The sequence below is a fragment of the Gallus gallus genome, chromosome 2 (genome assembly GCF_016699485.2).
Source record: "Gallus gallus isolate bGalGal1 chromosome 2, bGalGal1.mat.broiler.GRCg7b, whole genome shotgun sequence".
Taxonomy (NCBI): Eukaryota; Metazoa; Chordata; class Aves; order Galliformes; family Phasianidae; genus Gallus; species Gallus gallus.
Genome location: NC_052533.1, coordinates 132,878,459 through 132,904,168, shown reverse-complemented (window position 1 = coordinate 132,904,168; position 25,710 = coordinate 132,878,459). Strand labels below are relative to the sequence as shown.

At 34.8% G+C, this 25,710-nt stretch overlaps 1 protein-coding gene across 6 annotated transcripts in view; it reads left to right on the top strand.

The window, feature by feature from the left end:
* CSMD3 (CUB and Sushi multiple domains 3) overlaps positions 1-25,710 on the top strand; it is a 567,558-nt gene that overhangs the window by 265,796 nt on the left and 276,052 nt on the right. For all 6 annotated transcript variants that reach the window (XM_040695846.2, XM_015283035.4, XM_040695845.2 and 3 more), the window contains one exon: positions 13,243-13,364. In XM_040695846.2, the coding sequence (XP_040551780.1) occupies positions 13,243-13,364 (122 nt within the window). The remainder of the gene's footprint in view (positions 1-13,242; positions 13,365-25,710) is intronic.

The following is a 25,710-nucleotide window of genomic DNA, read 5'->3' as shown; positions in this document are numbered from 1 at the left end:
AAATTTAAACTAGTGGCCATATTCTATTTGTATTTTTGTCAGTGGATAATTATAAACTGTACAACTGATGTCATACCCGAGCTTTAAGGTGTCTTGCATGTCTTATTTGGTCTACCTAATGCAGACAGGATTTTTCCTACTAATCATGGAAGAATCAAAATTTTATGCATAGACATGCAATATTTGTACTTTTAATTGATCTTTAAACTTGATCAATATTTTAACCTTTTCATATGTACTAGTTTAAAATTTGCTGTCTTTACAGCAGATGCCTGATTCTACTGTATGATGGGAAAGAGTATCAAGAACATCTAAATGCCTTTCCATACACTTGGCTGCTTCTAGACATGTCAGCTTGTTTGCATGATAGAATATACCAGCCTTCTTAATGATGGTTTCATAAGACAAATTTATTTTTACATGATTTTTGCCAGTTATTCTTCAATCATTCTTAGCTAGGGTTTCTTACCAATGATTAAGAAAAGTGAAATATCAGCCTATCAGAAAAATATTTTAAACTTCAATAATGTTGTTTGTTTTTTTTCCTAGCTTTACTTTATGTATTGCCCCCATTTATAGATACATTTAATATAATGTAATATATGTAACGTATACGTAATAAATGTAATGTAATATGTAATATAATAATGTAGATATGAATTGCAAGGGTACTTATACTGTTATCACAGGGCAGTGGGCAAAACAATAATTTTGCATACTTTCTGTGAAATATAAAAAAATGTTCAAATTATAATGTGAGAATCTTGGAACAAACATTTACTTCACATACAATTACAGTTGAAGTCTGATATTTGAAAGAAGAAAATATGTGCTGTTAGTAAGAATGAATGCATTCTAATCTCCCAAAATATCTGTAATTTTTATAACGTGACTGCTTACATTGACTTTCTGTAAATTCATTGTGGAGAGAAATTTTAAACACTTTGGGATTGAGACCCTACTTATTTATATGTCATGGAATTCAGTATTCCTCTACAGGCTAATGCCATTCTTATAAAGCCAACTTGCTTAAGCAGAGACAATTACCTAGTTTATGAAACTACTTGCTACTTGATAAATCTCTTCCTCTCATTTATGTTTCAGGAAATGAAACAGATAGAGCTATTCACAGTTGGTCGATTAGCCTTTTTATTCTCATGCCTGCTGCTCCTGTTTTTTGCTTGCTTGTTTCTCAGTTTCTGTGAAACGTTTATGAATGCTGCCTTTCATAAGCCTGCTGGCAAGACAGCAACAAGTTCTGCAACAAGAACAGTATTTTAGAAAACCTCATCTAGTATGTAGAATGAAATAGTGCCTTTCAAATAATTCTTTGTACTAGAGAAAACTAAAGGAAAGAAAAAACTTACCATTTAAATTGTGATCACCTCATTAATAGGTATGCTACAAAATAATTTGAATTAATAATAAAGCAAGAAATAAACAGCATTATGTATTTAATTTGGGCTCTGGCAATTTTGAAACAATTTTTTGCCTTCATATTCCATTTTTGTCAGTGATTTCACTGACTAGCAGCATTTTTTGTAATAAAACCAAATTTATGAACTCCTTAAGTAGCATTTTTCATTTGACAGACAAATGTTATAAATATTACTTTGATTAACACGGATATGCCATCAGAATGTACATCTTGAATGTTACCTCTTCCCTTTATAAACACACTAGTAATGGCAGTGGCAATAGTAGTGGCAGTGATGGTGGTAGTAGCTTCTGAGAGGTGTTTTGGGCCACTCAGACTGAGTGTGTGTAGGCATTAGCTGGCAGGCAACTCCTCTCACAGATGGGCAAGTCAGAACTGAGTGGTGCCTGAAACCCTTATGGCTTCCTCCGGTAACAGAATCATGAAATCAGAGGGATTGGAAGGAATCTCTAGAGGTCATCTAGTCCAAACCCATGATAAAGTGGGTTCCCTATAGTAGGCTGCATAGGAATACATCCAGGTGGGTTTTGAATATGTCCAGAAAAGGAGACTCCACAAATTCTCTATGCAGCTTGTTCCAGTGATCTGTCATCTTTAAAGTAAAAAAGTTTTTGCTCGTGTTCATATGGAACTTCCTGTGTTCCAGTTTGTGCACTTTGGCCCTTGTTCTGTCATGGGGCTATGCTGAAAGGAGCCTCGTCACATCCACTTGACTTCCACCCATTATATATCTACAACCATCAGTAAGATCCCTCCTCAGTGTTCCCCAAGTTAAACAGTCCCAGGTCCTCCTCGTCCTTTTTGAAGACTAGTGTGACAGTGGCTGTTCTCCACTCCTCAGGCACTTCTCCCATTCTCCATGACATTTCAAAGATGATAGTGGTTTATCCAGTCACTTTTGTTAGTTCCCTTAGAACTTGTGGGTGCATCCTATTGGGTTCTGTGGATTTCCGTGCACCAAATTTGTTTAGATGATCTCTAACCATTTCTTCCTTGATCAAGAAGAAGTGTTCCTTTATGCAGACTCTCTTACATTCAGGGTTTGAGATTCTTGAGGGCCAGACTTAGCAGTAAAGACTGAAGCAAAGAAAGTATTCAGTAACTCTGTCTTCTCAGTGTCCTCTGTTATCTTCGTACCCATATCATTCAGAAGCAGGCCAGCATTTCACCTAGTCTTCCTTTTTGTTATTTATGTACTTAAAGAAACCTTTCTTCTTGTCCTTGACCTCCCTCACCAGAATCAATTCCATGTGGGCATTAGCCTTCCTCACCTGATCCCTCTATTCCCTGACAACTTTCCTATTTTCCTCTCAAATGACCAGGTAACATATTGAACACTATTTTGTAGTATGGCAGCAAGTAGGCATAGACATTGCAATCACCCACCAGCAAGCTGTGCCCTCTGCTCCTGATCCTCCAGCACCCTGTAAAACTAAAGCAGCCACTTGGACAGAGCTCTGGGCACTCCACGTGACCACCCAGTTTTCAGGTTTCATATATACCAGGCACTACTCCCTGAGATGGAGGGTCAGAGCACACACACCTGTGTGAGGTATGCCCACGTAGATTAGTAGCTCTGCCTTGTGGTAAAGCTCAGGAAGACGTACAGAAATTGAGAGGCATCTGGGAGTCCAAAAAGATGACAGATCAATGGAGCCATACTCTGTCCTCCCTGGTATGTACAAGACAGTCTATCGTGGCCGCTACTGAGGTTGGTCCAGTATCTGATCTGCATCAGAATAAAGGCCACAACCTGAAAGATACCAAAAAAGAGAGCCTTGCAGAGGAATCTAGAAAGTTTAGAGCAGTAGCAATAAATTTAATGAGTAAATGTCAGGTTCTATACCTAGGATGGAGTAATGCTGGACACAAGTACAGACTAGGAGATGAGTATCAGGAGAAAGTTATTTGGAGATGCTGTTTGACATCAGGCTCAGAATGAGACAAGAATGAAACTGCATTCTAGAATGCATTAAACATAGCATAGCCACTCTATCAAAAGAGGTGATCCTCCTATATTTAGCATCACTGTGGGCTCACTTTGAACTTTTTTTGCAGTTTTGGTCTTCACAACATGAAAGAGATATTAAAATACTTGAGTTCTTCCAGATTATGTCAACAATGCTCATAAAAGTACTGGAAAATATCTAATGTGATAAGAGTTTGTGGACACTTGTTTTGTCTATAGTTTGGAGAAAAGGAGGTTGAGAGGCAATTTCTCTCTGCAACTTCCTAAGAATAGGAAGTGGAATGGGAGATACCCATCTCTTCTCTCTGGACCAGTCATAAGATGCAAACAATGGCACCTAGGTGTGCCAGGGGAGATTCTGACTAGATATGTGGAAAATTTTCTTTACTGTGAACCTAGCTTCCAGGCCCCTGTTCTGTTCAAGAGGTATGTGAATAATGACCTAAACAATGACCTTAACTTTTCTTTAGCCCTGAAGTGGTCAGGCAATTGGACTTGATCTTTCTATGTTGCTTTCAACAGAAATGTTCTAATTTCTAATTATAATTTCTATAACACTTTTGCTTACCTTTAGTATGTCTTTTTGTTAATTCAGATGTGAACCATTGTGCTGTACTTAAACAACTATTTAAGTGTTACTTTATTTCTCCTCTCCATGATTTATTGCATACTTCAAGAATACTTTCTCTTCTTTAAATAACCAACAGCAGTTCAGTCAGTCCTTTGCTGTATTCTTGCATTGAGCCCATGTCCTTCTTAAAATACAATTTCTAAAAATGAACTCTGTTTTACAATAGACTTTCCCTATGCTCGGTTGAGAGGAGTGATCTCTCAACACACGTTTCTCGTTTTCACACATTGTTCTCCCCATCTATCCATGCATACTATCCAGTTTAATTGTCTTCTGATGAAACTGGGATATTTTTACTAATATTGTTAGGTTTCTGTGCCACTGTTTCTGTGTAACCCGTAAAGAGTTGCCTAGTATCTTGCTACCTATATTGCATTTATGAATTGATTATATCTGCTTTTGTGTTTTATCTAATACTTGTTCTATTGAATTGTATCCTATTTTAATGTCAGTTTTTTCAGCGTCTCATTTGTAATTAGAAATGTGTTTGTTAATATACACTCAGTCCCTCCCAGCTCTGTGTTAAATGGAGATTTTATAAGTGTAAAGTTTTTTTCTTCCATCCAAGGTGTTATTGACAGTACCGGATGAAATCTGGTCCAGGACAAAACTCAGTGAAAACTCATTCAGTTTTTTTTTTTGTTTTTTTTTTTTTTCATTTTTGACTGTAAGACATTGTTCATAGACTCAGTAAAGTCTAGAATTGAAAGGATCTCAGAAGATATTTACTGTCCATAGTTAATACCAGGAGCTATCATGAATGGATTTCTCTGTAAGGGAAAATAATGTAGGAGCCAAGTGCGACACAGCTACACAATACCTACATGAGAAAAGCAGAGCAATTCTGTTAACAGCAGTCAGGTTAAGCCAAAACAAAAAACAAAACAAACAAAAAAATCCCAAAACAAACAAACAAACAAAAAAAACCAGAACAGGTAGCTGAAGGGGACCATAGAGATGAGAGAAGTCTGTGGAATTCAACCCAGGAATTCAAGTCAAGATTAGGGTTCAGGGTTCAGATCATCAAGCTATGTGGTCAGGCACCAGCACACCCGTAAACACTAAGGCTTTACCATTTCCATCCAAGATTCATCAAGTGCCAAGACATTATTGGTTGTGCTGATTATTTGCTATATGCTAGCAATGGCTACAAATTACATACTGACTTTTAAACAAAGCTATTTTTCATATTGTTTGCCTTAACAAGTTGCTTAGATAATTTTGGCTTCTTCATGGAAAATATTTCCCTCTTTTTTTTCCCTCTTTTCTTTATATTTTCCTCTACTTGCACATTAAAATCATAGGTACAGTTCACATGAAGTAACTATAAGTACAGAGTTCTGCATTTTCTTTCAGCAACAGAACGGTGATCAAATAAGATATACTGAAGTACAAAAGTACAGATAAGTAGCATTTTTCCTAGACAAAAAGTGAAGAGTAAAGTCTGTTCTTAGATCTTCAGTGATAAAAACCTGTATTTTCTGAATAGTCATGATTTTGAGTTTGATAATTGAAACTGCAGTGCATACAGTGTAGAGAAAATCTCATTAATGCAGAAATAATGTAACTGAAATACCATCAGAAAATTGAACATACTACTGTTTGTACTGGCAGTAAAATTAAACTCTTCAGACATGAGAAGATAATTTTATTTAAAATCCACTCATGAAAAATCACTATTTTCAAGAGCTTAAATATGGATGTGATTGTGTTGCCCTCAGATATTCCTGCTGTTATGTATTGCAGGTTTCTGAAGTTAAGGAAATCTGCTATGTCATAATACTAAAGAATTTCAAATAAAGGCTTATATTCAAGTAGTGTAAATAGCATGCAGTGTCTTAAGTAATTCAGTACAGTATGAAAAATGTTCCCGTTCTTAAACTGAGTGATGAGTAATTGTGAATAAATATAATTGCTACTCACAGAGACAATTCAGGAAAAATCCTCAAAATCTTCATGTTTAGAATTTACTTTAAAGCAATGGCAACCAAAGCCTTGCTGCTGTTATTTTGTGCTTTGTATTTTGTGAAGGACTAGCTTAAACAAGACAGGAGAAAAGTATTTGAAAAAAAACTCTGTATCCACTGTTTCCTGCATGTTGGCATACATGCCGTATCTCGGTGTAATGTTAGCCAAGCAGAGAAGTGAAACTTATAAAGGATGTTCTAAGTTCAAAAATTAAAACATTCTCATATTGTAACATCAGTTGAAGAATATGTTCTAAATTGGAATATCTAAAATATAATTTGAATGGTTTTGTAATACTTCCATAAAGAGGCATACATCAAAGTAAAAGTCCATCAGTGAGTGAGAATACGTTTGTACAAATACACATGTAAAATTTCAGAAAGACATCCATTTAAGTTTAATGATGTCTGCAGCCAGACTGGAACACAATTTGTTACTAAACAGTATGGACAGCGCTTACTACCTAGGAGGTCTGGTTCATATTCTCAGCTTACCTTCACATGGATTGGAAATAAGAAACATAGGAACTGGGTTGTTAAAAATATTTGCAAATGCCCATACGATCTCAAAAGGATGATGTAAGACCTACATATTAGCAGAACGAAATCGCTAATGTTATTATGAGGGCTGCTTCAAAAGTAATGCCTCCCATTCTATTGTGTTGTCCCACGACATCGGAGGTGAATGTTGATGTTATGGCAGCGGAGATTAATATCCAGCAAGTGTTGATGAATGTCAGTGGCTGCCAGTTTTTTTCTGCATGGAAGGCTTCAATGACACATTTTTACTTCATATACTCTTCCATGTCAGATACTGCTTTGTCATACTGCTCGTCTGCTGCTATTTGTTAGACAGCAACAAAATATAATGGAATATTGGTAGGAAGGTTCAATCCCTACGGCCATATCAGCAACACCAGTCTCTGATGTTGTGAGCCAACATAATAAAATAGGCATTACTTTCAGAGCAGTCCTCGTAGTATCCAGAAATAATTTCTGAATAGCAGCAGTTGTCATATGTAAACAGTTATATTTTTATAAGTAGCAGAACAAAAATCTAGTTAACTGCACAAAAGCTGAACTTTTTATTAAAAAAAAAAGGAAAATAAAAACAAAATACCCTAATTATTATTTTCTGTTTTCGCAGTGAAAATATACTTCCAGTTAGGATTTATCAGCAAAAGGGTGGCATTTAAACAAAAACAACAACAGCAACAAACAACAACAAAAACAAAAAACAAAAAACAAACAAACAAAAAGTTTGCAAAAGTTAGTGACCAGAAAAGTACAGAAAACAAAATGACCCATTAAAAAAATAATAATGACTTTTATTTCACTTTTTGATTCTCAGAAAATTGATACATTTTGGACCTGCTTGCTGGTGAAACTTTAGTGTATTATGTGCCATGCTAAAATGTTTGCATTTTTCTGCATTTGTTATACACATTAATCCTCTACATCTATATATACATATGTTTCATATAATTTTTTAATTCTCTATAGAAGAACTGTGATGTAAAATATTATCAATTCTCTGAAAAATATTCCATTACTAATTTTATTATTTTATCTTTTTCCAGTTGTTTAACCAATCTTTTTTTTCTTCTGTTTTAGTTTCTTCTCACTAAATGACCTTAATAATACCTCTTTGAATATCTAAATAAATTCTATCTCGTTGACTTCATCTTTAATTTCATATTTTTTTCTTGGAAGTGTATCAGAATTAACTTTTTGTTTTATTTACTAATCTCATTTTTATTTTTCATGCACTCAGAATACAGTGGTTACACATATATAGTTTTTAAAGCCTGCACAGTTTTAATCAGCTTTTTCGTACTGAAGATACTCCTTGTTTGTTATCAGGATAATACACTGCTAATTATGCTCTCACAGTTTTAGTGGTGATGGTAGATTTTTTTAATGGAGTTCTCTAACCAACTTGTACAACAGATGCAATCTCTGTTTATTTAAATATTAGTTTTACTATGTTTAGTATTTAGGACTCCACAGATGTAAATATTTTCTTCACTATTTTCTAAGCTGATTTTTATATTCAATCATTATTTATTATTTTCCCTGAATTTTATTTTCCTTTACAATTTCCAGTATATATGCATATACTTACATACATATCATTATTATTTATGGTTTCTCAATGTGGACTTGCATTAATTCTGTGTTCTTCACATCTCTGTCACATCTATGGAAGAATAAGTTTCAGTCTTTCAATTCTTTAATAATTACAAGGGAAACAGATAAACAGACACCACAAGAAGTTAAACATTTTAACTAATGTGAGGCAAGGAAATCTCTTTTATGACACTGGACTTTTTAATTTAAAAAATGATACTTGTTTTTAAATTTATATAGAATTTTATCTCCTATGGATATATAAAACCCCATTAACTAAAATGATTATCTATTTATTTTAAGTAAATTAAAAATAGACATGCATTAAACTCCAGCTATTCAAAATGTCATATTATGTAAGTCAGCAAAGAAATCTAATTCCACAAAGACTATTTCTCATTCCCTACCTTTGATCATACTCATTTTCTGATGCCCTACACATTCTTTTGCAAGTTTTATAACTGCATCTTTGCATGCATCATATTTAATTAGCTAAATTAATTGCCATAATGTCCATGTTGTTTCCTTTTTCCTTACTAATCTGAAATACAAAATTCAATGGCATCTCTAAAGATAATAACACTCATAATAAGTTCCAAAGAACAGATTGACTTTTTGAAATTGAAAAATTCACATATTTCTAGCTCCCACCAAGAGCTGTCTCCATGCGTAGAGTACAGTGAGGTCCTATGAGTAATTTTTTCTCTTTTACAAGTAAAATGAAATATTTTTTCTGTGATTACTATACTTCTGAATCCAGATGTAGTACTGTAAGAAAACTGTGTTTTTCAAACAAATGAAGTGATTTATAAATGTATTTTACTGACCTGCTGCTATTGTCACTGAGTCAGTGAAGTAACTGCTCTTGGATTTAAAGGAATGATTTCAGTAGACATTTATGCCCATAAGCTATTAGTATATATTTAATAATGTTTGTTTTTAAAGATGTTAGACATTCATGTCTCTATGCTTATGCATTTCCAAATTCTGTATAAAATATTCAGAAGCACAGTCGGAACTAATCTTCAAACACATACATTATCTACATAGGAATGATAATCTAATTCATGCTTTTAAATCAGTTCCAAAAGAAAAATAAAACAAATTCTAGATGAGCCACAGTGAAGTAAAACCAGGAATTAAACCTGACAATAATTCAGCTGTTATATTGCATATAATCTGTAAGCTTCCTTAGAAAATGTAAGTTAATTTATTTCTCAGGTCATGTTTGCTTCATTTTTTTCAGTCACATACTTTTTTTTTTTTTTTTTTTTTTTTTAGTAAATAACATGACAACTTTTGGAAACTTAATCCATTTTTCATCTTTCCTAGTTGAAAATGCAGAGCATAGAGCTAGATTCAACTGAAATCTTTCATCATATTTTTTTTTATTTGATTAACAGATGATTAGTAGACCTGCCTATGTTTAGTTAACAATTTTGCAGCTTTCAGTTTCTCTGTAAGCTTTGCTCATGTTAAATAGATTTACCCATACGAAGAACTTCATAAACCTTCTCAGTCAGTACTTCCAAAATTCAGTGAACAGTTTATTTTTTCAGCTACTTTACCCTTACTCCTTACAGTTCTGTAAGAATCATCACAGAATCATAAGAAGGAGTTCATAGTTTGGTGCACTATCTTGTGAGCGACTTCTTGAACTGAGAAGGATGGACAAAGAATATCTTAAAAGTTATAGGAAGTTACAGATTTCAATATATAAAGCAGAGAGTTTAAGTAGACCACTTATGTCTAGAAGAGAATTTCAAATAATCTCTAAAAGCTAACAAATTCATATTGGTTTTGCAAGTACTCACTACACTGCTTATACTTGACAACATATTCAAAGACTGTAGTAGTTGAGAAAGAGTCTTCATATGATCACAGGCAGAGGTAAGAAACTTGTGATACCTATGGGGATAAAGACAACCAATAATGTTGTAAAAGAAAAATGGTAATATTGAATGAGAAAATACAGTATTGATGTTTAGAAGTAGATAAATTGATGGGTAAAGAAATAAAATGTAAGCATGTTATAATATGTAATGTAGCAGAAGGTTAGTTTCAGTACAATTGTTACTGGGCAGAAAGTAGTCTGATATGCACCAAAAAACACACCAATTAGATTTGTTCCCCAGTCACCTGAAAAAGGTAATGAAATCAATCAAATAATCCTATAGTCATTAAAATTTTAGAAGTGCACTTTTTCTCCTTTTAACTGAAAAAAGTTTCAGTATCAGCTCATAACATTTAATTATTTTATGTTGCTATTCACGTGCTCTATCACGTGCTCTATTATCAAAGACATCGACAGTGGGATCAAGTGCACGTTCAGCAAGCTTATGTAAGACATCAAGCTGTCTGATGCAATCAACATGCCTGAGGGACGAGATGCCATTCAAAGAAATCTAGACAGGCTCAAGAAGTTGTCCCAGGTGAACTTAACAAGATTCCATAAATCCAAGTGCAAGGTCTTGCACTTGGACTGTGGCAACTCCTTCTATCTGCAAGCTAAGAAATGTAAGGATGGAACACAGCCTGCTGAAAAGGACTTATGGGTATTGGTGGATGGTAAGCTGGACATGAGCCAGCAGCGTGCCTTCACAGCCTGGAAAGACAACAGTATCCTGGGCTGCATCCAAAGAAGCATGGTCATCAGGTTTAAGGAGGTCATCATGCCCCTCTACTCTGCACTTGTGAGATCTCACCTGGAGTACTATGTACAGATATAGATTCTTCAGTAGAGGAGAGAGATGGATCTGTCAGAGTATGTGCAGAAGTGAGCCATAGAAAAGTTCTTAGGGTTGGAACACCTCCCCTGAACACTGTGATAGAGTTGGGGCTTATGAGCCTGAAGAAGGGAAGGCTCCAGAGAGACCTGAGAGCAGCCTTTCAGTATCTAAAGGGAGGCTATAAGAAAAGTACAGGCTCTTTAGCAGGGTCTGTTGTGATAGGACGAGGGGGAAATGATTTCAAGCTTAAAGAGAGAAGATTTAGATTGGATATAAGAAAAACATTTTTACAGTAAGGATAGCGAGGCACTGGAACAAGTTGCCTAGAGACTTGGTGGATACTCCATCCCTAGAGACATTCAAGGTCAGGCCGGATGGGGCTCTGAGCAACTTGATCTAGCTGTGGATGTCCTTGTTCATTGCAAGAGGGATGGATTAAATGACTTCTTAAAGGTTTCTTCTAACTCTAAGGATTCTATGATTGTATGATATCAAAAGCCTTCCTAAGTTGTAAATAAATGCAAATGATGACATCATCTTTGTAGCTACTTATAGTTGTATTTGTATTTTCAAGTGAAATAAGATTAATTTTTGACCAGTCGTTCCTTAACGAGATTTCACAAAATCAAATATCTTCATTTTGTGATTATTTATTTATTTATTTTTATTTCTGAATATACTGTTGCTTCTGGAAAGAAGGGGGTTATGAGGAGCAACTGAGGGACTGTGGTTGTTTTGTCTGGAGAAAAGGAGGCTGAAGGGAGAACTTATCACACTCTAACACTAGAAAGGAGGTTGGTGTGGTGAGGGTGTCTGCCTCTTTTCTCAGGTGATGAGTGGAAGCAAATGAGGAAACATTCCCAATTTGTCCAAGGGGATGTTTGGATTGGACATTAGGGAGAATTCCTTCATGGAAAGTGTGATCAAGCAGTGGAATGGGCTGCCCAGGGAAGTGGTAGTTCAACCATGCAAAAGGTTGATGGTTGAACTTGATGATCAGAGAGGTCTTTTCTAGGTTAGATGATTCAAGGGTAAATGTAGTATGAGTTGGGTTGAAACAATGAAGAAACTATGGGCTTGACCACACTGGATAATCTTCTCTACTAATCTTCATTTTTTCTACTACTTCAAGGTATTTTAAATTGTGTAGTATATGAAGGGAAAGAAAGTCACAGTAATCAATTGTCAGTATTGTTTTCCTGTTAATGCAGGGAGTTTTTTTTATTTAAGTTCTAAGTATTGTTTGTGTGCAAATTTGAATGGTGAAAAAAATGATAGATACGTAATTCACACTTGGAACTAGATTTTTTCTTAAAGATCCTTTCCAACTCAAATAATTCTATGATTCTGTGATTCCACATGATAATTCTGTGATCATACTTTAAACAGGGTAAACTTTACCAGGAGATTTTCACATGACTGCAAATGTTACATGCAGGAGTGTAATATCTGTATACTAGCAGAAATGAAGTCTAGAGCAAAAACTGAGATTAAGTGTCTTTGTTAGTCTTCTTTTTTGTTTGTTTGTTTGTTTGTTTGTTTGTTTGTTTTTTTCCCCTAGGGAGTAGTTAGCTGTGTGCTTTCATTCTGAACAAAATTATTCCTGGTGGTTAATGGGGAAAAAACCACAAACCAGTATGATTCTGTAGTAAAAATTACACCATTTCTGTCCTTTGAGTTTTTTGTGATGTTAGATGCAACATAAAATGAATAATGCTCTTGGTCTCAGTGGCTGGTTTTGATGTTGCTTTTTATTTGTTTGATTTCTTTTTTATGATATGCTACTGTAAAGAAACACATAGATTTCACTTTGTAACTAAATGTCATTTATAATCTTTAAAAATTGATAGCATTATTTATCTTTTATATATTGGAGTATATATATATATATATATTAGTTTAGTTTATATATATAAGACTTTGATATATTTTCTTTAAAATTTCCAGGAGAAATGCTGACATTTTCATAAACCAATGTGTAATCAAAACAAAACAAAATCATAAGAGAGTAATCTTTGTTTTCTACTTACCAATTCTTAGTGAAGGTAACAATATAAGCTTCTTAAATTCTTCTTAACAACTCAAATTTATGTGTTTTTTGTTTTCAATTTTTTAAATAGGCAGAACAATTTATCTTATTCACTCTAAGAGCATATTAGGTTTTTGGTTTTTTTTTTAAAGAAAAACTTGGACACAAAAGCAAGTGTATTTTATTGTGTTAGAATAAATATGAGTCATTCTATTGTCTTGTACTGAGAGGTTCTATTTGTGCTCAATTATATTTTAATCCTTTTTGTCTCAATTCAGTTAGAGCTTGTTTTATTACATTGCTGCATGCATTTCAACTGTTAATTAAAAGATTAAATTTCTTTTTGCAGTTAAAACTTGTGGATCCAATCTTCAGGGTCCTGGTGGTACTTTCACATCACCCAATTTTCCATTCCAGTATGACAGCAATGCTCAGTGTGTGTGGGTCATCACAGCTGTCAATACTAATAAGGTAAGTTTAATCTCTGTCTTTGCTTTAAAAAATAAACAATAATCCACCACAAAAACATCTATGGTCATGACATTTGTTACTAACATGATTTGTTTCCGCAGTTCTTCGGTCCAGTTATAATATTTGGTGCATTGCATACATTTCTAAGAAGTGTAAATGTAAAGAAACAATTACCAAATATTATGGAACAATTTAAGATGCCACAAATACTATGTTAGTGTCAGTAGAGCTGAACAGCGTGTAACAGTTTTCATTGATTTTGGCCTTAGACTATGTGAGAAGTCACTAAAGTTAATGTACTCAATTCATGAAGGAGAATTATAAAAATGTATAATTTATTTCACTGTCTGAGACATTGTATTGAAATTCCATACACTTCATACATACAGTTTAAATCAAAGCACAAGGAGCTCTAATAATGCTAGATGATTCAAAGTAAAGCAATAAAGCTAACTTACAACACCTGCTCTCCTTAGTTTTAAGATCTAGGCACCTGGCAGCAATGGCTGTATTCTATTTCTTAGCACATGACTTCATCTAATTTGAGACTAATAGACTTGTTTAAAAGTAATAAAAATAAATTAGTGGTATGACTGCAATGTTTTAAAAAAGACCCTCCATGTCTGCTTTTGTTGCTATAAGAATACATTCTGCCTCCTAATTTCTCTCATATTTTGACATCTACATCACAGTACATGAATAGAGACCGCGAAGGCCTACCCATCTACAGCTGGGTTAGAGAATTCAGTGAAAATTTGATTACATTTCAGAAGCCATTTGTTTATATTGTTAGATTTCTCTACTCTTACAATATCATGTATGGAACAATGTCTTCAGTCATCAGTGTGTTCCACTTATGAAGAGGAAAAAGAAGTATTTTACAGGCTTGAAAAGTGGACTCACAAGAACATGATGAGATATAACAAGGACTAGTACATGGTATTGCACTTGGATCAGGGCAATGTCAGATATGTTTACAGACTGATAGAAGAACCGCTTGACAGTAACTCTGCATAGAAGAACTTGGTGATACTGATGGATGAAAAACTGGATGTGAGCTGGCAGTGTGTGCTTGCAGCCCTGGAGGCCAATCATATCCAGGACTGTATCAAAAGCGGGGTAGTCAGCAGGGAGGTGATTGTCTCTATTTTGCTCTTGTAAGGCCCCATCTGGAGTACTGCATCCGTGGGAACCCCAGTACAAGAAAGAGAACACTGAGCTGTTGGAGCGAGTCCAGAGGAGAGGTGAAGATGATCAAAGGGTTGGAGTACCTCTCCTATGAAAAAACGTTGAGGGAGCTGGGCTCGCTTAGCTTGGAGAACAGAAGGCTTTCTGGGAAGACCTCATTGTGGTCTTCCAGTACTTAAAGGGAGTGTACAAACAGTAAGGGGAGTGACTTCTTACACGGTAGTGTAAGTCGTAGTGATAGGACAAGAGATAATGGCTTTAAACTAAAAGAGGAGAAATTTAGGTTAGATGTTAGGAAAAAATTCTTTACTCAGAGGATGATGAGGCACAGAAACAGTTTACTCAAAGAAGCTGAATGTACGTCACCACTAGTGTTATTCAAGGGCAGGTTAGATGGGGACCTGAGCAGCCTGATTTAGTGGGTAGCAACTCTGCCCATGGCAAGGGAGTTGGAAATCAGTGACCTTTAATATACCATCCAATCCAAAGAATTCTACTAGCATTTGACTATGTAATATGTAAGTTGCTCAAAAAGTAGTGTCTCTTATTAATTTCCATGGAAATTACAACTGATAGAAAAAGCACAATAACACTATTTGATAGAGAAAATTCTCAGCTACAAAGCACTATTTTTCAACATAATTATCACCATTAACTATGCACTTTTTCCAGTGATGAAGAAAAGCCTGCAAGCTGCACTCATAAAAATCTGCACCATGGCTTTTCTTTCATATAGCTGTCACCACTGCTGAAATGTACCATCCATCACCTCTGTTTAGTCTCTACACATTTTCAGGAAGTGTTGATTTATGTCACTGGGTGCAATAGAGGAATTCACCTTCATACATGTTTCCATGTCAGATGCCATTTTGCCAGAGTCTGTCACATGGCAAATGGCAACAAAATGTACTGGAATATTAGTGGTAAAGTTCAATCTCTACTACCATACAACCAACATCCACCTCTGACATCATGGATCAAAATATAAAAAGAAGAGATATTACTTTTGGAACAGCCTGCATAGATCATTAAAATGTGTCAGGATGTCTTAAAAGATGATGCAGAGAGCAGTGATGCTTTGCCCCTCAGGTGATATTGTGCTCAGAGCTTCTGAAAATTTTTCATAGTTCAAAGGTAATACATTGAACATTTATATGTTCTTCCAATGGTAGAAGCAGAATTTTAAACTCACAAGCTGATATGTACTATATGGCAAATGTCAGGTGGCTCCAGGGCTAAGATATTAATGACTTGAAGATATTTAAAAATTAAAATCTTAGACAGACAAGTTTGTGTCTTAATACTACTTTTTTTCTCCCAACCATTCTGCCTCTTGCATCTGCCACAGAAACTCAGCTGAGTAGAAACCTGAGTGTATTACATGCTACTTGTGCTTGTGCAACTTAGCAAGTAAGATGCAGTGGTGACTGACAATAATATTTCAACCAACATACATGTGTGTGTCCCTGTAGCAGCCTAGTGATTACTGGCAAAGAAGAGGGACTTAAAAATTTAATAGAAGACAATGCAATTGATGATAGTAACTGACATTTGATGAAAGATCTCAGCATTGTATAACAAGAAAATTGTTATCTTTGAATATCTCTGAGAAGCAAAACTCCACAGCCTCTTTAGGTGACCTGTTCCAATACTCAATCATGTTCACAGTGAAAAAATGTTTTCTTCTGTTTAGACAGGACTTCCGGTGTTTGTTTCAGTTTGTGTCATTACTTCTTGTCCTGTCACTGAACAGTGAACTGAATGAGCCTGGCTCCATTTTCGTTAGACCCTTCCTTCTGATTTTTAAAACCTCACTGACCCTTCTTCAGGCTAAGCAGCCCCAGCTCTATTAGCCGTTCCCGATGTGTTCCAGTCCCTTAATCCTCTTAGTGTTTCTTTTGTAGGACTCTCTACAGTAGCTCCTATCTATGGAAGTGTTCGTTTTAGGCTTGCTTGTCTTTCTCTCAGAACACTTAAGAGTCTGAGTTATTTTATGTGTATAAATTCCAGTTCTAATAAAAGCAAAATAAGTCCCCTCTTTAGTCAGAGCTTACACCTGGAATAGTTGAAATAAAAGATTTTTTTAAAAATTTTAAAAGTGTTAACATCAGAAAATTTTCTGAAACTGTAAATACAATTACATGGTGTATTAGCACAGCATGAGAGCACAACTGTTCCAGGCTGTGACTGATAAAGATGCCTAAGTACAAACTCAGTTTTAAAGTTCTCAGTAGATCCATGCTGGTCCAGTAAAATATCTCAGTGCATGAATGATTTGTTTTTATTTAATTAATGCATATATATTTAACTTTCTCCTTATGCATATAAGTGATGTATAATATTAAAGATATAGTACATGAGTGAAAACTATAGTAAAGAACAGCTCACTTGTTTTAAACTACAGACTAAGTATAGACATAAGCAAGAATACCTCTTGATGGATGATGCAACAGACTTATTATACCAGAAAAGACAATGTAAAGAAATTCTAGATTAATCAAGGTATCAGTAATAACACTGTATTTATTTCAAAACATGAATGTTGGAAATAGTTCCTACACTGCACTGGTGTAATGCTGAAATCAATAAACTCTGAGAAGTCTAAAACTCGCCATGGGCCAAGTACAGTGCCAGGAGTTTATTAAAGATAAGATACTGTTTATTAAAGATAAGTTCCAGCACTACCCAGAAAAAAATGTTCTTTGCATGCTTTTGGTTAGACATAATTATCTCTGATACTGCAATGAAACTCAGACTTAAAGATAATTAGAGAGTTTCTGAAATAATGGATACATAAAAGATTTAAATGTTATCTGAAACAACATTCAGATATGTTTATAATTTTGGGTATAAATAGAAAAAGGTGGATAACGCTGATTAAAGGAACATAAACTTCTTAAAACGGGATTGCTTTACAAGTTACATAAAATTCTTCTCAGCATACATTGAGTAATCAACAAATACATAGCTTTTACATACATAATCACCAGTTAAGAGTTTTCAGTTTTGAGTCAGGCTAACATTACCTGAATGTCCTGAACGTAACAGTGTTTGTCTTGTATTACTCTTAAAAAGCATAAATTTTTGATGTTTCCCTGAGGTAAAAAATGTCGCCGATGTTTTTGAACAACAATGAATGAAGGTAAATTACCAATTAGAAGTTATTTATAATGACTACAGCAAGTAATGACACGGTGTTCAATGTAAATAATGATATTTATTATATGCTATATTCTATACATTTCTTTACAAAAAGTAAAGTAAATATCTTTACTGATGATTTGGATAAAAGAATTTGAGCATACACTCAGTAAGTTTGCAGATGACATCAAGTTGGAAGGAAGTGTTTATGTTACTGAGAGTAGGAGGACCTTTCAGAGGGACCCGGACAGCCTGAATCAATGGACTGAGGCCAATGGGATGAAGTTCAACAAGCCCAACTGCTAAGTCCTGCACTTTGGTCAACATAGCCCCATGCAATGCTACAGGCTTGGGGGCAGAGTGGCTGGAAAGCTGCATGGAGGAAAAGGATCTCAGAGTGTTGGTCAGCACTTGGCTGAACATGAGCCAGTAGTGTGCCCAAGTGGCCAAGAAGCTAGCAACATCCTGTCTTGCATCAGAAATAGAGTATCCTGTAGGGCTGGGGAAGTGATCATCCCCCTGTACTCAGCACTGACAAGGCTGCACCATGAGTACTGTGTTCAGTTCTGTGCCCCTCACTACAAAAAAGACACTGAGGCCCTGGAGTCTGTCCAGAAAAGGGCAACAAACCTGGTGGAGGGTCTAGAACATGAGACTTAAGAGAAGTGGCCGAGGGAATTAAGATTGTTTAATGCGAAGAAGAGGAGGCTCAGATGAGACTTCATAGTTCTCTATAACTCTCTGAAAGGAGGTTGTAGGGAGGTTGGGGTCAGCCTTTTCTCCCATGTAAAAGCAATAGGACAAGTTGCATCAGGGGATGTTCAGACTGGATATTGGGAAGAATTTCTTCTTAGAACAAGTGATCAGGTGCCGGAACAAGGTGGCCAGGGAAGTGGTAGAGTCACCATACTTTGTGGTATTTAAAGAAAGGGTAGATGCATTACTTATGGACATGGTTTAGCGAGCAAGATTGATGGCAGGTGGATGGTTGGACTAGATGATCTTAGCAGTCTTTTCCAACCTTAATGATTCTTTGATTCTATAATTCTATGAGTCTATAAAAGTATATTAAATATGTGATTATTCTGAGGGAGAAAGCGATAGATGAAAGACTAAGTAACTCAAGCAGAGCCAGAGAAGCAAAATAATGCTAAGATGCTCATTGTTAGCACAGTATAAATCCAGAGGTTTTTTCTATTGATAGTAAAAATTCTATTTTCTGGACTTTGGTTAAACCTTGTTCAAGTTGTTTGCTTAGCTTACATAATGCGGAGTAAGAAAGTGTCAATTTAGATTCTTGATTTTTTCTTCAAAAGGAGGGGACTTAAAATTCTCAGACTAGATTTAATAACAGGCTAAAACTTCAGTAAAATCATAATTAGGGCTAAAGTTAAGCAGGCTTCAAATCTTACACATTATACTTGTTAATTTTTTTCTAATCCACAGCGACAGAACTACTGCAGAAAATGAAAGTGCTAGAATGACAGCCTTTCTGACAGATTTCAGACATTCACGCAAAATATCTTTCACTGCAATGTGTTAGGGAGAAAAATAAGTTAAAGAGATTCTTTAAAAAAAGACCAAGTTGTCTTCCAAAATTGTAAGGAGAAATTAAATATCTAAAATCACTGTTAGATTCAGATGTATTAGAAAACCAAGTCCTTGTTCTGCTCATTTTACATGGCAGGAACTTTTCAGGAAGAAATTGTTAATGATCATACTCTATGATATTGTCCATTTCTCACCAACATATTTTAAACTTTACATTCAGTGTATTTAATACATGAAAATATTCTTACTATCTTCCTAATTAGTTAAATGTATTCTGTAAAATATGTTCCAAAAGTTTGCCCATGTTCACATTCCTTTTATCTGTTGCATGTTGAAATAATTTTGAAATCAATTACTACTTGTTCCTGCGAATTGAGGGTTATTCATTTTTTGTTTGTTTATGCATACATATAAATATATATATATATGCTTTGTCTTTCTGTCCCTGTCAAATATTTTATATTCAATTCTTTCTCTTAGAATCATAGAGTCCTTTGAGATGGAAGGGACATTTAAAGGTCATCTCATCCATCTCCCCATCAATAAACAGGGAGATCAGGTTGCCCAGGGTCTGATCCAGCCTCACCTTGAAAGTCTGCAGGGATGGTACATCCACCACATCTCTGGGCAACCTGTTTGAATGCCTCACCACTCTCACTGTAAAAAACTTTTTCATTGTAAATCTACTTTCTTTAAGCTTGAAACCATTTCCCCTTGTTTTATCACAAGAGAATCTACTAAAGAGTCTGTCCCCTTCTTTCCTGTAGCTCCCTTTTAGATATTGAAAGGCTGCTATCAGGTCACCTCAGAGCTTTCTCTTCTCCAGGCTGAAAAGCCCCAGCTCTCTCAGCCTGTCCTTGTAGAAGAGGTCTTCCATCCTTTGGATCATTTTTGTCATCCTCCTCTGGATGCACTCCAAAAGGTCTGTATCTGTCATCAGCAAACTTGCTGAGGGTGTACTCAACCCCAATGTCAATGTAACTGATGACGATATTAATTGGTACCAGCACTGACCCCTGGAGGACACCACTTGTCACAGATCTCCATCCAGATACTGACCATTAACCTCTACTTTCCGAATTCAGTGCTGCAACCAGTTCTTCTTCCATCAAACAGTCCACACATCAAATCCACATCTTTACAGTTTGGGGAGAAGGATGTTGTGGAGTACCATGCTAAAGGCCTTATAAAGGCCTTACAAAGGCCTCTTCTCCTTCCTTGTGTCATAATGTTTTTTACATCCTCTAAAAGTTTCATCTTCATGTTTCTGATTTTTTTTTTTTTTGCATTATTATGCAAAGACAAAATAAGTTAAACAAGTTCAGCAAAAATCTTAATGTTTACACTTACTACAGCTGTGTTATTAACTATTGTCAGTGGAACATTTCCTAAGCTTGTTCTCAAGCATAAACTCAGTTGTCATCCGTATTTATTTAAGCTGACAGCATAAATCTCAGGCAGGCTGAGTACTTCGCCATGAAACCAAGCATTCATTTTATGAAGTCTGTTTTAATTAGGCTTATTGGAGTAAACCATACTACAGATCTTCTTGCAATCAAATATCTCGAATTTGGCTTTTCCTAAGCCTAGTGTTAAGATGTAATGCAAGTGTTACAGTCAATGAAATGATCAGAAAATAAGAGAATACTTAAGCTCACACTCAACTATGTATTTTAACCATAATGCAGTTTTTCTTTCACTTTACTTGATTAAAAAAAAAAAAATCTGGTGCTCCATTTATCAGTAAGAGGTAGTTTATTATGTATGAAACTAGAAAGCGTGAACTATGTTTGATCTGTTCAGAAGATATTCAATTTCTTTTTAGTGTTAGTGCTGCTATTGTTTTAAACTGTTCAACAGCATTTTGATCGGATAGAAAAAATTAGTGATGTACATAGTTTTTTTTTTAAAAAATGTTAGAAATGCATTTGGAGAAAAGGGAGATTGTCTCAATGGAATGAGAGCATAGAAGAGAATCCAGATATTTCTAAAACAGGAGATTATAGATTTGGCAGTGAGGGAATATAATCAATTGATGAATAAGAGCAGTTGGAGTCAGAAGGTATGTGCATGTGCTGTGGTTTTAGCGTTGGAGTGAAACAGTAAAATGGGGAGGGGAAAAAGAAACAATGCAGTTATAAATGGGCTGACTTGTATTTCCATCCTGCAATTTTACTATATTTCCATTTTTTATTATAAAAGGAGGACAGATCCATTTTATTAATTATTGTAGATGTTACCTCACTAAATATTTTTCAGTGTTTCCATGACTGTATGAACCATGCTTTCCTAATTTCAGCTGGGATATTTTCTCCCTAGTAGCTGTTATAGTGTTATGGATTTAGGATGAGAATAATGTTGATAATGCATGGATGTTTTCTTTATTGCTAAGTGTTTAAATAGAGTTAAGGACTTCTGAGCTTCTCATGCTTCCATGCTAGCAAGGAGGCTTGGGGTGCACAAAAAGCTGGGAGGGGACAGAGCTAGCACAGCTGATCCAAGCTGGTGAAATGGAGATTCTGTACCATATGGGGCGGGGGATCTCCCAGCTGTTGGAGACTGTCTAGGCATTGGTCAGTGGGTGGTGAGCAATTACACTGTGCATCACTTGTTTTATGTATTCTTTCATCATTATTATTACTTTCCTTATTCTGCCCTATTAAACTGTCTTGATTTCAGTTTTTGAGTTTTATCTCTTTTCCAGTTCCTTTCCCCATCCCACTGGGGAGGAATGAGGGAAACTCAGTGTGCTTAAACCACAACACTTATTTTACACTGTGAAAATATTATCTACCCATATGTAATAAATGAGAAATTGAACCTACTTCAACAACTCAAACAGGAATAAGTGTTTTTGTTTCAGTCATCAGCAATTTTAGATTCTATCCATAACGTGAATTTCAAGCATCAATTCCATCTTTGATTAAATCTTTAGGTAGAATTTTTGGCACAGAAACATATCACTTTCCTCCACACTTGACTTCACTTGGTTGCTCTTGTGAGTGATACTTACAGAAATGTTCAGCTCCATACATACCTTTTTCTGCTATCCCATGGGGAAATGGAACTACCACTATTTTGTTAGGCCTGTTTTCTGTGAAGGGATTCCTGTAAAGGTTTATGATTCTTTGCACCAACATTTATGACTTACATTTAATTATATTTTCTTTATGTTATGAGGTTAAATGACTGAGATCTTTGAGATTTAAAAATACCTTTCAAGACTGTGATGCAAAAAAATAAACAAACAAACAAACAAAAAACCCACAAAGACAAGAAAATCAGATAATCAGATACAAATAAGTCTGTCCTGTTGTAACACAAGAGATAATATTTTAATAGGGAAATTTTGATTTTTCTGAAACAATCCTTCCATCCTTAAATAGTTTCTTCTGTCTGTGTGATCATTCCATAACTAAGAAAATAGAACTGTATGCTAAAAAAAGGATGTTGTTTTATTATTCTAATCAAAATAATTATTTAAATTAGCTCATAGTATAAATTTAATCCAAAATAGTTAAAGTAAGGCAATCCAAAAGTTAAAGTAAGGCAATTACCATATTGTAAGTTTAAGCATGGGCCATGGACACAAATAAGTAAGGGATGAATATGAGTGTTATGAATATGGAAATGACTAGTGTTATGAGTGACATAGCATGAAGTGTTCAGGTAACTCTAAAAATGAGTAAATGAATGCACAATATAACAAGTCTTACTGAAAACAAAAATCTTATTAAGAGAAGCAGTCCCTCTCTCAAGAAGGTCAGCGTGATTGTACATGTTAAATTTATACTCATGTGAGAGTGGCATTCATGCAAAATAATACTGGAGAGATTTTTTTTATAAGAAATAGGAAGTGTATTCAAATATGCTAGATTAGAGAGGAGGAACCAAAGTTGGGAGTTTGGAATATTAACAGTTCTTTGAAAAGCTAAATGGACAGGTACTCTGCATTGCAACTGCAAACAATGATATTACTGAAATATATATATTTATATATTCAAACATTCTCATATACTGCCTCATAGCTTTCATGTATCTGGTGAATATATACATCAAAACTAGACCAGTGCTGTAAGTTTAAGTGCCTTAGGGGCCAAGTGTTGTCTGCCTATGAGTTCATGGATCACAGCTTCAAGGCTGGGAAATCCATGTAGATCATGTTTGGAAACTGGTGTTAAACCTTGTCATTTAAATGCTTTTGTGAAGAAGCCCACAAAATGTCAATGTGAAATGTGAGTTCTTTTATTTACATAGTATTTACATATATATATATATATATGTATGAATAATGTAAAGGTTGTATGCCTAATTCAGCATTTATACATGTCTTAAAAAAAATCTGCTTTTTTGACTTTTTTAGCTTTAAATTATTAGCCTTTTGATCTCTGGAATACAAATTTTTTTTGTCATACCTTAATGTTCAGAGATATTTCAAAACTGTTTTCTACTCCCTGTTTACGTCTGTCCTGGTTACTGCTCTGAATCTTGACCTCTTACGAAAATTATTGTTATTCTGTCCTAGGTCAGCAACATGCAACTTGGGACATACATTTCTTTTTAAGAATATAAGCATGTTTTTCTGTACCCCATAAGTAAAAAACAATTTTATCTTATCTTTATCTAAAATCTACAGTTCCACTCATTTATTTCTTATGCCACAGATCAAATACTACCCAAACAGTGAGTCCTGCTCAACTAGTGTTGCAGGAACCAACACATTATTCTGACTTCAATCACCCTCATTTTTTCACAGCTGTAGTAAAGAAGACATAGAGGAACACTTTTACGGGAGGGAGAGATTCTGTGAATATCAAAGTCAACTAACTTAAGTCAACAAAAGGTTAAGTGTCATAGTTGGTAAACCCTTTATTTTATACCATCTCCACAGTTAATGTGAAGAGACTTTAGTTTCACTAGAGAAATGAATAGTAGTATACTAATTAGTTATGTATCTTAAGAGAAATGTCCAAAGTAGGCAAGATGAATTCCTCTCCAAATAGCTTACCCATGGAAAAGCACTATCTGTGAAGGTAGTGAAAGTGATCATTTTGTGACCAGATTCTTTATTTTTTAGATTATTACAATTTGGTATTATTAATTTTATTTAAAATTAAACCTCAGTTTTATAATGAATGATAGATTCAATATATTTTCCTAAAGGAACTATTATTTCATAATCAAATGTATAACGCAATTAATTTGATGGGGGGGATTTATGGTTCTGAGGAAAATTATGGAGGTAAAGCTATCAATCAGATGGCATCCTTTCATTATCTCATACTGCCTGATATAAGAATACATCATTTACTACATGGAAAGTAGTCAGACAACCTCAGCACTAAAGCATTTACCCATCCTGAGGCAATATAAGGACATAGAAACATATACTGCATGCATTTTTTTCTCCTTACCTGATTTCACTTCTACCAATGGAGACGGTAATGAGAGTTCATTTTGATCAATTTTGATGGACATGATATCATCAGCAGTCTACAGTTTCTTTGGTTGGTTGGTTTGTTGGTTGTTGTTTCTAGAATAACTGAAAACTGATGGAAGTAGATGTCTTGCACATACACTGCACTGAGGAGAAGTTCTTGTTCTTGCTAGTATATTTTGACCATGCTGCAGGATGGTATTTTTTTTTTTTTTATAAGATAATGTTTGCAGAAATAGATTTCATTATTGATCAAAGTTAGATGTTTTGGCACCAGAAAGACAGCTGGAATTTCCAAGCCTAACCTTTCTTTCTCTTCTTGTCTACAGCCTAATGTTAGATAGTAATTAGTCACTTCGTCAAAAAGTTTCTGATTTTCTAGTGGCTCAATAAAAGCAAATGAGAATAACTTACTTGAAAGTACTAGTAATTTTTCAGAGACATATCAGAATAGTTTTTGCAAAGACTAAGATATTTGTTGGGAGAAAATATGGTGATATCTAATAGAAACACTTGTTTCAAGAAAAGAATACAATATTCTCTTTCAAGATATAGAAATTATGCAATAATATGAACTCTAGAGAATAACATGATAAACACACTGGCTGAAGTTTAAGCCAATATGTTTACTTAATGATTTATTTGCACTCCTTTATTTCCCTCGTGGGTGCTATATTGATAGTTGAATTGTGTTATCCTTAAGCATTATCACTATTTTATTTGTAGAACACCTTATTTACAGAATATTTCTGAGTCCTTTATATTGGGACTACATTAAATGTTGAGGCTGCTGGCTAATCAATCTCAGAAACTCTGTTGTGAATGTGCACAGACATAACACAGGTTACACCTTCATGCAAACAAAAAAAAAAACCTATAAAATGAAAAGTGAAAGTATAAACTTTTCAAGCTGTGACTTTAATGTGCCATCCTCCCATTGTAAGACTTTCTAAAATTATTTGGACTCAGCATAGTAGAGGGCTATGCATTTTTTTTCCAAATATGGTGGTTCCAAAACAGATATTTCTA